This window comes from Silurus meridionalis, chromosome 20 (assembly GCF_014805685.1).
Source record: "Silurus meridionalis isolate SWU-2019-XX chromosome 20, ASM1480568v1, whole genome shotgun sequence".
Lineage (NCBI taxonomy): Eukaryota > Metazoa > Chordata > Actinopteri > Siluriformes > Siluridae > Silurus > Silurus meridionalis.
In genome coordinates, this window is record NC_060903.1 from 525001 (window position 1) to 537500 (window position 12500).

General features: G+C 40.6%; 2 protein-coding genes across 5 annotated transcripts in view; both read left to right on the top strand.

The window, feature by feature from the left end:
* The window catches only part of fbxo36b (F-box protein 36b), an 8911-nt gene extending 6872 nt beyond the window's left edge, over positions 1–2039 (top strand). Inside the window, exons 1-2 of one of the 3 annotated variants that reach the window (XM_046875866.1) lie at positions 397–415; positions 949–2039. In XM_046875866.1, coding sequence (XP_046731822.1) covers positions 954–1979 — 1026 coding nt within the window. In that variant the 5' untranslated portion in view covers positions 397–415; positions 949–953 and the 3' untranslated portion in view covers positions 1980–2039. Of the gene's footprint in view, positions 1–396; positions 416–948 lie in introns of those variants that run through there. The other 2 variants (XM_046875869.1, XM_046875865.1) reach the window with 2 other exon arrangements.
* A 2447-nt stretch (positions 2040–4486) lies between these two features.
* grk7a (G protein-coupled receptor kinase 7a) overlaps positions 4487–12500 on the top strand; it is a 23319-nt gene continuing 15305 nt past the window's right edge. For both annotated transcript variants that reach the window (XR_006928807.1, XM_046876304.1), the window contains exons 1-3: positions 4487–5434; positions 5724–6161; positions 11402–11676. Coding sequence is in view for 1 of the 2 variants with exons in the window: in XM_046876304.1 (XP_046732260.1) it covers positions 4838–5434; positions 5724–6161; positions 11402–11676 (1310 nt within the window). In the remaining variant the exon portion in view is untranslated. The remainder of the gene's footprint in view (positions 5435–5723; positions 6162–11401; positions 11677–12500) is intronic.

Below are 12500 nucleotides of genomic sequence, written 5' to 3' on the forward strand. Positions count from 1 at the left end.
CTGTCTCTCTCTCTCTCTCTCTCTCTCTCTCTCTCTCTCTCTCTCTCTCTCTCTCTCTCTCTCTCTCTCTCTCTCTCTCTCTCTCTCTCTCTCTCTCTCTCTCTCTCTCTCTCTCTCTCTCTCTCTCTCTCTCTCTCTCTCTCTCTCTCTCTCTCTCTCTCTCTCTCTCTCTCTCTCTCTCTCTCTCTCTCTCTCTCTCTCTCTCTCTCTCTCTCTCTCTCTCTCTCTCTCTCTCTCTCTCTCTCTCTCTCTCTCTCTCTCTCTCTCTCCCTCTCTCTCTCTCTCCCTCTCTCTCTCTCCCTCTCTCTCTCTCTCTCTCTCTCTCTCTCTCTCTAACTCTGTCTTTTGTCTTGTTTTATCTGAATCCTCCTGAACGTTAGAGATATGAATCCTGATGACTGAAGCTGATTTGCAGGTTAAAGCAGGAATTTTGTTTTGCAGAATAAAATGTACAATTATTTTTTAATGTCATTCAAATTAGTTTTTTTTTTTTTGTCAAAACACGAGAAATTAAAGATTTAATTACTGGACCCAATAAATCATGCAGTATGTGTTGGATATTGATTGATTGATTGATGAATTTATGGATGAATAGGTTATAAGTCAAATGAATTGATATATTGGTTGTTTACTGATGGTCAGTTAACGAGTCTATTGGTTTAGTTATAGATTTAAATAATTGGTTTGGGGAGTCAATGATTTATTAATTGCTTTTCTGATTGGTTTATACATTATTAATTGAATAGTTGATTGATTATTTAATACTTTCATTGATGAATTGTTTGACTTATTGATTGATTCACTGATTTATAAATTATTAGATTTATTAATTGATTCCTGTAATGATTTGTTGGTTGATTTAGTAAAAATATGAATTATTGATTGAATTGTATGTATTTGATTAATTGATTGATTATCTGATGTAATTGATGAATTTGTTTCTCTCAGGTGTAATGAGTCACTCTGATAATCAGCATCTCCTGGACATGGTGAAGATGTGTGTACACTTCATGATGTTCCTGGCTATAGGTGTGTTCACGTACGTGATCGCGGTGACGGTTCACGGCTCTCCGCACCTTCGGCGTAATGTTCATTACCACCTGCTCCTGCAGCACTGCATCTGCCTGACGGGCTTCAATGCAGCGGGCGGAGTGTTACACGTCCTGCGCTCCCTGCGCCTCCCCGTCACACGCCTCGCCTGCTGGATCCTGTTCGACCTCCAGGTGGTGATGGCACGAGGCCTAAACTTCACCCTCACCCTCATGTGCATGTGCACCTGTCTCTCCGTCTGCTGCCCGCTGCGCTACAACTCCCTGCCACGCACCTTCTACCGCTGGATGATCTCAGTGACCTGGATTCTGGCTCTAATCAACCCGGTAGTGTTTACGGCTTTGGCGTGTGCACAGCAGCCGTGGCGCTACGTGATGGCTCCAGACACCGAGTGCTCCACAGCTTTGGAGGGTAAAGCGTGCATCATCAGCTCCCTCCTGCTCCTCCTCCTAATGGTGCTGCTTATTTCCAGCAGTTACATCTGCATCTGTCTAGAGGATCACCACGCTGGGCATTTTTCCCGCTCCAACAGTAAAGGACGACGCACCATCCTCATCCACATACTGCAGATCAGCTTGCACACCTTCCCCACCTTCATCATCGTCTCCCGCATGCACCAGATGCTCGTCATAGCCCTCATTACCTTCCTGATCTTCAGCATCTCACAGTTCCTCAGTCCAGTCATTTATGGCCTGCGGTGTAAAGAACTCAACAAGGAAATCCCCAGGTTCTTCCCGTGCTTCTTTAACAAACCTGTGTCCCTGAAACAACAACGAGGCTCCTGGACCATCTCCACCATCTCAGGAGTACTGAGCAGCAGCGAAACCGACCACAGCACCAGCATGGTCACTGTTCACGTGTCTGAGACCCAGAACGATGACCAGAACAAACACCATGTGAGTGAAGATCACGTGGAAAGTACAATCTGAAATGTAAAAATGCACAAAAAACGGAAGAAGTGAAGAACAGAACCATCCCCTCTCTCTCTCTCTCTCTCTCTCTCTCTCTCTCTCTCTCTCTCTCTCTCTCTCTCTCTCTCTCTCTCTCTCTCTCTCTCTCTCTCTCTCTCTCTCTCTCTCTCTCTCTCTCTCTCTCTCTCTCTCTCTCTCTCTCTCTCTCTCTCTCTCTCTCTCCTCTCTCTCTCCTCTCTCTCTCTCTCTCTCTCTCTCTCTCTCTCTCTCTCTCTCTCTCTCCTCTCTCTCTCTCTTTCTGTCTCTCTCTTTCTCTCTCTCTCTCTCTCTCTCTCTCTCTCTCTCTCTCTCTCTCTCTCTCTCTCTCTCTCTCTCTCTCTCTCTCTCTCTCTCTCTCTCTCTCTCTCTCTCTCTCTCTCTCTCTCTCTCTCTCTCTCTCTCTCTCCCGAGAAAGCTGAAATCTTTCCTACTCACGACTTTTTACTCTCATGAGAAAACAGGACTGAGGAGTTTCTCAGATTATGGCTCTGATTGTTTAATACTCGGTAATTGCAGCTGAACTCCTCAGTATCTGAACAATTTTCAGATTGTTGTCTGTCCCTTAACATTTTAACTGTTACTCACACTCACACACACACACACACACACACACACACACACACACACAAACACACTCACACCCCCCCCACACACACTCACACACACACACACACTCACACACACACACACTCATTATTTTTTTTACGTATTACGTATTTTTTTCTGTAACGTATTTTACTGTAACTTCTGTAAATATATTTGCTGAGGATGGATGTGACTCTGCAAAGAAAGTGTTTCAGCTTTATGTGATTGTGTGACTTCATACTAACATGCTATTACACACTAACACAACATGCTAACACGCAAACATGCTAAAACTCTGCCTGCCTGTACACTAATATGCTAACGTTATATCAGGTGGTCCACCACTTTACGCACAACACGTGAATAACATTCCTCAGGAGAAATGATTATTTTGGTGAAATTTACAGCTTTGTCTTTTTTATTATCAATACTTTTATTCATTTTATAAAACTGCTTTTTATGTGTAAAATGTACATTTATTTTCTCTTCACTGGAACGTAAACATTTCATTGTTATTTATGGCATAAGGGAGATTCCTAACGTATTTACATAGAACTTACAAACTGATGGGTTTTTTAAAACTATTGACTCCAAACAATGACTTCTGCTAAATAGCGCAGATGTAAATGTAAATTTAAAGCTGCTTTGTGATAATGTCCACTGAAAATAAGTAACTCCACCCATCCGGAGAGCTGAGAGGATAAACGAGTGTGTGATAGAAAAGGAAAAGAGGAGTGATGTAAGAGGAGTGTGTGAGGTGACACTGCAGGACATTCTTTAAATAAAACATTATAAAGAGGTCGAAGTTTTACGGTCATAAAAACACATAAGAAAAAATTTAATTTACCCGTTTAAGGATTTTAAAGCAAAATTATACTAAAAATAAAAAAAAAAAAAAAAAAAAAAGTCCTACATTTTGGAGAAAAAACTATTTTTGTAAATAATTTAGATTTTTAGTCTTGTTTTTTAACATTCAAATTAGTTTAAAAAAAAAAGTTTTACTTTGTTTTACACACTAAAAACAAATTTTTACAATTTAAATATTACTATTTACTATTAAAAATCCTTTAAGGATTTTCAAACTTATTAAAACTGTAAATTATTTCTTGGGGAAAAAAAAAAAACTATAAAAAAAACATTTTATTCTTATACATTTTATTTATTCTACAATTAAAAAAATTGTAGAATCAATACTGAAATTATTATTATTATTAAACCATTAATATATATATATATATTTTCAAACATAAAAGTGAAATTTCAGAGTTAATCCTGTCGCTCTGAGTTGTGAGTTTGACCTACAGATTTAGTATACGAACCTCAGGATCTTATTCCCCACGTCAGATTATATTCCTTCAACATCGACCTGAACACAAACAAACGTTCATAAAAAAAAAAAGAAAAGAAAAGTAATAAATAATAAAGAAATAAAGACTTGTGTTTATGAGTGTGTTTAAATGATTTTAGTCTGAATTCAGCTAAACATGAACAACAGCCTGAAGATCCACGAGGTTCCTGTGCAGAATAAACTGCAGAACCATGAAGATGGATTTGGACTGTAATTAATATTAACACTCTGCTACAACGGTTTAGGACTTAAATAACCATGAACAGTTTTACACTGTGAACAGATAAAAACCTCACTAGTGAAGAACCTGTAATAAATGGACTTTCGGTGTTGAGGATGAGGATGGGTTCCTTCTGAATCTGGTTCCTCTCACGGTTTCTTCCTCATACTATCTCAAGGAGTTTTTCCCTCATCACATTAAAAGTTATATTTGTCTTTTTTGTTTTTTATAAAGCTGCTTAGGACATTTTTCTAAAAATAATAACAATAAAAATTGAAATAATAAAAATTATAATAATAATAATAATAATAGGTCCTTTTTTGGCACTTTAGTGGAGAGACACTCATCCTGGTCCAGTTTCAGTTCAAAGTTTGTCCAAATTTATCTGGGCTTTAAAGCTTCTTAAAGGAGAACCGTATTATGAGGTCTGTTCCCTGAATAGCTCGGAGGTTCAGACCACACACGGCTCCTTAAGCCCAAATCCGTGGCAGCTATTTAATTCTAAATGAGTAATTACGGCATCTTTCGACTGCGCGTCAGAGTGGCTCATTCGGATTTCAGCCTCGGAGAGTTTCTCACACACACACACACACACACACACACACACACACACAAAACCTCTGTAGATCTAAAGAGTTGAATTATTTTCATTGTGGGGACTGGAGTTTAAATTAAACAGGTAAAATGTGTGACATGAGCGCTCTGGATAATCTGGTGGCCAACACGGCGTACCTGAAAGCTCAAGGTGGAGATGAGAAGGAGCTGAGAAAACGACGCCAAAGTCTCTCTCTTCCAAAACCAGCAAACTGTGAGTCCATCAAGGCGTCTATCGGACAAGACTTCGAGTCCCTGTGTGAACTTCAGCCCATTGGGAAGAAACTCTTCCGGCTGTTTCTGAACGAGACGTCCGAGTACGCCGTTGCAGCAGAGTTCCTGGACGAGCTGAATGACTGGGAACTGGCTGAAGGAGCTGCCAAGGACAAAGCCTGCACCAACATCATCAACCAATTCTGCAAAGAAGGATCCAAGAGCTTTCTGTCCTGTCTGACCGGAGAAACGTTGGAGAAGTGCAGAGCCGTGACGGAAAAAGATTTCGAAGTGGTGATGGTGGGACAAGTGAAAGAGGGTGTCAAAGAGTTCCTTAAAGGCAAGCCGTTTATGGAGTACACCCTGAGCACGTTCTTCGAAAAGTTCCTGCAGTGGAAGGAGTATGAGAAGCAGCCCATCAGTGAGAAATACTTCTATGAATTCAGGACGCTCGGGAAAGGAGGATTCGGGGAGGTAAGGTACCACGACTGAATCGCATTGAATCCTGATGGAAGTCTGAGGAGAACTTTAGGATGTTAAAGGTTCTTAGGTTTCTGAAGGAGAACGTATTGATGAATGGATGCTTTGTGGTTGCATAATATTTATCACAGGTCCCTGCCAAGGGACAAACTGAGGAACCTTCAGACCACAATTATGTCCTACAAAACAAGGGTTAGAATCCATGGTGAAGAACGTTTAATGAAAAACTTGTTTTTAAAAGATGTACTTATCTTCAAGTAAAAAAAATGATTGTGTGTTCCAGGTTTGTGCAGTGCAGGTGAAGAACACCGGTCAGATGTATGCCTGCAAGAAGCTGTGCAAGAAACGCCTGAAAAAAAAGCAAGGTGAAAAAATGGCTCTGCTGGAGAAGAAACTCCTGGAGAAGGTGAACAGCCCGTTCGTCGTCAGCCTGGCGTACGCCTACGAAACCAAAACCCACCTGTGCTTGGTGATGACGCTGATGAACGGTGGCGACCTCAAATACCACATCTACCACATCGGTGAGAAAGGCATCAAGATGGACCGCATCATTTATTACAGCGCTCAGATCACAACAGGAATGCTGCATCTACACGCTATGGACATTGTGTATCGAGATATGAAGCCAGAAAACGTTCTCCTGGACAGCCAGGGCCAGTGCCGGCTCTCGGATCTCGGCCTGGCCATCGAGCTTCCTCCTGAAAAAACCACCACCCAGAAGGTCAGACTGCTTTCAAATCTGCTGCTTGTTTAGTGAGAACTTTCAGGATTCAGGTGTTAAGATCTAAATGTGTAGCTCATTAGGTTCAGGTTAAAAATAAACACATAATTGATGAGATTTATATTTAAAGCATTTATTTAATTATCGAAGCTCATGAGGGTTTATTTTGTGTAACACGTTCACCCCTGTGGAATGTTCTTGTGAAATGTTTCCACATGCCTTCAGCAGGAAGTTGCATCATCATCTGAATTTATTAGAGATTAGGGAAAAAGAAAAGCCAGAACCTTTATTCTGACTACAGAATATTGCATTAAAGACTAATGGAATTTTTTTGATTTTCACAAACACCACAGCAGATTGATCACTTTATTCATCTCAGAAGGAAAGTCACAAGGTCACCAGAGGTCAGATTTTAACCTCATGTCTAACAGAAGCACTAAATACTGACAATTCATTAAACTATAAGCAAATGATACACGTCACGACTAAACTCACGATTTCAGGGTTTTCTGAAATAATTTTCCAGCTCTGCATGACCTCAAGTGACCCCTAATTACCTTTAATTACCTAAATAACCTCTAACAACCTCCAACAACCCCGACACACACACACACACACACACACACACACACACACACATACTCATGGACTTACTGAATGTTTTACTGAAACGCTCAATCTTTTCTGTTGAGATTCTAATAAAAAAAAAAGAACAGAAAAAGGATAAAAAATGTGAGGGAGATTAAACATGTAATTGTGACGTCAGATGAAGATGAAGATTAGCAGCCTTGTTGCAAAACTTTATTCCTTCATTCAGGATATTTTATACATTTTTTCCAAGGTGAATCTGGTGTAGGTTCTGAACGAGCTATTTTTACAGCAGCCAGACGAGCAGACTAGCAGACGAGCAGACGAGCAGACGAGCAGACTAGCAGACGAGCGGACGAGCGGACTAGCGGACTAGCAGACGAGCGGACTAGCAGACGAGCAGACTAGCAGACTAGCAGACAAGCAGACTAGCGGACGAGTGGACTAGCGGACTAGCAGACTAGCAGACGAGCATATTCCTGAGTAACCAGTGATTAGCGAAAGAAAACAAACATCACAAATGATCAAATAGAAATAAAAAAGTTCCTGTTAGAGCAGCACTACAGATCTCCTCCACAAACCATTAAAACGGATTCTCACATGATCGATTCACATGATGACAGTGCTAATTTTAATTCTCTTAATGGTGTGTGGATTCAATTAATTCCAACTAAAAACTAAAACTACACTAAATTAACCAAACACTAAGAAGAACAATAAGTCTTGAGCATCTCCTGTTACACAGTTGTGGAAATAAAGTGATCTGAAGCTAAACTAGCGGTGTAGCAAGATTAGCATCAGATAGTTAGCATTGTTACAGTGCAGCATCACAGAAAAATCAGTTGTTAGCACATGCTAAGTACTTTAGCATGTAGCATGTGCTAGCAGAATTCTTTTATTGGGCTAAAACGAGAGTGTGTTTCGGGTTACACGTCTCTGTAAGCTCATTTAGCCGGAGTTCTCTTCACAAACCTGATCCTCTTACTTAAGACGACTTAACAACAAATCCAGCTTTGAGCCGCGTGTGTGTGTGTGTGTGTGTGTGTGTGTGTGTGTGAGAGAGAAAGATGATGGCGGAGCTGTAAGCACTCGAAGAGGAAGACCCTCATTTACACATTCACTCAGAACTCTGAATCATTTTCATGCAGATGTGAACACGGCTTTTTCGAGTCGAACGTGAGAAATGAGAAACAGGCAACTCAGGATTACAGTTAAACCCGTTACGACTCGTGTCTGAGGATGAGGCAGGGCTCAGGGACCTGTCATTAACATTTACATAAAGAGAGGGTCAAAGGTCAAAGTCTTTTAGTAGCAGAAGAGAATGAACTGAAGTGTGTGACCACACTTAGCTTACTTAGAAAGAAAGAAAGAAAGAAAGAAAGAAAGGAGAAGTTTAGTGTGAAAATGGTGACTGAGCGATTGAGAGAGAGAGAGAGAGAGAGAGAGAGAGAGATGTAGCATATATTTTTATTGTTTTTATATTTTTACTTTAACAACACTGAAGAATAAAACTGTTTATGTACAATTCCAAAAAATTAGGACACGGTGTAAAATGTAAATAAAACCAGAATGCAATAATTTGCTAATTTATAAATCTATATTTTATTCACAATAAAACATATTAAATGTTGTGTGTTGTCATAGTTAAACTATGTGCCATTTTAAGGGTAAAAGGTCTTTATGAATTTATTGGCTGAAACAAGTCTGTTATAGAACCGTGTTTCCCGCTGTGTAGCATCACGTCTTCTGTCTGTATACATCTGGGAGCTGAGGAGAACAGCTGCTGAAGTTTTGGAGAAGAATGTTGTCCCAGGTGTGTCTGATACAGGATTCTGGCTGCTCAACAGTTCTGGGTTTCCTTTGTTGTGTTTTTTGTTTAATGGTGCACCAAATGTTCATTAAATGATGAAAGATCTAGACTGCAGACAGGCAGTTCAGCAGCCAGACTCTTCTACTACAAAGTCATGCTACAGTAAGAGATGCAGTTAGCAGAGTTTTACTCTAATATACAAGACCTTTTGTAAAAAAGACGTTTTCTGGATGGAAGCATTTAATGCTTTTAAACCTGTATATAACATTCAGCATTGATGGAGCCTTTCCAAATGTGCAAGCTGCCCATTCCACAGGCACTAATGCACAACCATACCATTAGAGATGTGGCTTTTTGAACTGAGCGCTGATAGAAAGCCAGATGGTCCCGCTCCTCTTTAGTCCAGAGGATGTGGTGTCCATGGTTTCCACGAAAAAAAAAAAAATTTTGATTCATCTGACCACGGAACATTTTTCCACTTTATAAATGAACTTTGGCTCAGAGAGGATGGTGGTGTTTCTGGACCATGTTCACACATGCCTTCTTCTTGACATGATAGAGATTTTACCTGCATTTGTGGATGACATGCAACATGTGTGCACAGACAATGATTTCTGGAGGTGTTAATGATCCCAGGCAGTGATTCTCCATTAGAGAATCATGACTGTTTTAAATGCAGTGGCCCCTGAGGGCCCAAAGATCACATCCATCCAAAATTGATTTTTACCCATCTCATCCCTTGTGCACAGAGATTTCTCCAGACTCTTTGAAACTTTTAATGATAGTACATTCTGTAAATGATGAGATATTCAACTGTTTTGCAATCTGATGTTGAGGAACATTTTTCTGAAATTGTTCCACAGTTTGTAGACACAGTTTTTTACAGACTGGTGAAGCTCCGCCCATCTCTATTTCTCTGAGACGCTTCCTCTATTAGATATACTACTTATACTTAATCATCTTATTGACCTGCTGTTAGTTAAACTCATTAGTAACTAGATGTTTCTCCAACTGTTTAATTGTAACAACCCCTGCAGACTTTTGTTTCCCCGTCCCAACATTTTTTGAGACGTGTTGCAGCCGTCAAAAAAAAAAGAAAAAAAAATGTTTCTAAAAGAAAATGGCACATTTCCTCAGTTTCAACATCTGATATGTTTTTTATGTTCTAACGTGAATAAATTATGGGTTTATGAGATCTGTAAATCATTGCATTCTGTTTTTATTTACATTTTACACATTTCTTTTTAGAATTTGGGTTGTTTTAAAAATGTATAGAAATGTGGAAAAACGTGAAAATCACAACTGATCAGCTTCATATTGTGATTTTGCGTGTGATTTTGCGTATGTGTGTGCGGTGGTTTTGCAACCTGGTGTGAACGTGTAAATGATTATGCACAGGAACAACGTTTCCCACGGGCCTCAGTGAACCATGTCACATGTTTGTTTGCTCACCAGATTCACCTTCACGTTAATCAGCAGGTGTATATGAACTCATGGATCATGTTTCCTCCGGGGTTGTCGTTAGTGTTGTTCGTGTTCCTCGGTGCAGTTTGTGTTTTCTTGTTTTACGTTAATTTGTGTGTAATATTTGTGTGTATGTTTGTCCTTGTGTGCGCTTCCTCATGATCATCACATGACCTGAGTTTTATATCTGAATGGATTCCTGCACATTCGATTCAATAGTTTTAAATGCTGTGTATTGTTTCACTGGGATGATTTTATTGTGCAGACCTGGCAACCCTGAGCTACAGCCCATAATTGAACACATTAAACACAAGTTTTATGATATTTTTTCAGAGGACCCACAAGCCGCAGTCGAGGAAAAACCAAAAGAAAACAGAATGTGGTGTGATCTCACACTTTCACACTTTTATACGTGATTCTGATATATATATATATATTATAGGCCTTGACACTGTTTCACTGCAACTACATTAACTGTATAATTAACCGTTTCAGCACGTCGACTTTTACACGTTTACACCTTGGGTTTCTCCTCACACAAAGACAGAGTGATGAGAACACCTCAGGGTCAGAGCGATAAACTGCGCCAGTGCCAGGAAAATTCAGCACCGTTTTATTTTCAGACGTAGTGGAAGTGCCTCGAGTCTGAGTGTCAGATGTACAGTACATTTCCCCCCCCAGGGTCCTGACTCTGACCCCGATCCTGACCTCGCCCTCAGACCCCGATCCTGACCTCGCCCTCAGACCCCGTTCCTGACCTCGCTCTTAGACCCCGATCCTGACCTCGCCCTCAGACCCCGATCCTGACCTCGATCCTGACCCCGATCCTGACCTCGCCCTCAGACCCCGATCCTGACCTCGCCCTCAGACCCCGATCCTGACCTCGCCCTCAGACCCCGATCCTGACCTTGCTCTCAGACCCCGATCCTGACCTTGCTCTCAGACCCCGATCCTGACCCCGATCCTGACCTCGCTCTCAGACCCCGATCCTGACCTCGCTCTCAGACCCCGATCCTGACCTCGCTCTCAGACCCCGATCCTGACCTCGCTCTCAGAGCAAAATCTGCATTTATTACAGAAAACTCCAGCAGGATTTCATTAGAATAGACTTTGATCACTGCAGTGTGATTATAAACCCATTCCTGATCTCCATGCAAGTTTTCTTTACATTTTTGCTGCTTTCTTCATGATTTTTTTCAGTATTACGACTTGCTGCGTTTAAAACAGAACAATTCTGTGAGATCATTTTCATCAATCTTTAAAATAGCTGAGAGAAAAATGTTAAAAAAGTAAAAGAAAATGGAAACGTTATGATTTCACTCATCTTTCATTCTAATCTCTCTCTCTCTCTCTCTCTCTCTCTCTCTCTCTCTCTCAGGCCGGGACGGGAGCGTACATGGCTCCGGAGGTCCTGACCGAGACGCCGTACAGGACGTCGGTAGACTGGTGGTCCCTGGGGGTCAGTATTTATGAGATGGTGACGGGTTACACGCCGTTCAGGGGCCCAGACGGCAAAAAAGTGGACAAAGATGAAGTGAAAAGACGCATCATTAACGACGAGCCGGTTTTTGAGCACACAAACTTCGACCCTCTCACCAAAGACCTCATCTTGCAGTTCCTGAAGAAGAACGTGGACGAACGCCTCGGCTGCAAGTAAGAGACCGAGCTCAGGATCATAAGGAGCTGAGAGGAGCAGAGAGATCATCAGAATAATAAAATGATATAAGATTATAGATTACATTTTACATTATATGCCATTTTTTTTCTGAGACCTGAGTTTCTGTATAAAACCCCTGAACCCTCTACTGATCGAAGTCAGGAGTTTCAGGTTTCAACTCTCATAACGTTTTGTTTATTTAGAGTTGTGATGATGTTTGCGTCTGGATCCGCCTGATTTGTGTAATTTACAGCATTAAGAGCGCAATCGCTTCTGCAGAACATTATTTCATTCTTTGACTGAAAGATAACATCTGAAATAAATCTTTAAGTGCGATGAGAAACATCCTGAAATGATATTGACGTTATTTCTGATACACAAAACAATAATCAGCCACATTTACATATTCAGTCCACAAAACCCAAAACCCCTGGAAATAAACGCTCTGCATCTGGACTTTATTTCTACATCTTTGTTTGTTTTAACAACATTTTCATCATAAATAAATGACTTATTATAGGAAACTTGACTTGTATTAGATCACATGGCAAATGTTATGGTACGTCTGTGTGTTCGTTTCTTCATACTGCATCATGAAATCTGTGTTTTTAAGATTTTCAGAGGTTCAAACATCAAATATTGACAGAAACAGACTTTCACTAGAGTCTCTGATAAATGTGGCACGTTCCTGACCATGACCATGTGTTCCTACTTCCACAGAAAGTAGTAGGACACCTGCATCCTGTCAGTAAAGGCAGGAGACATTTTGCTCTAAAAAACCCTCATAGTGTCACAGTTTTACATTTTCACAGCTTCACTA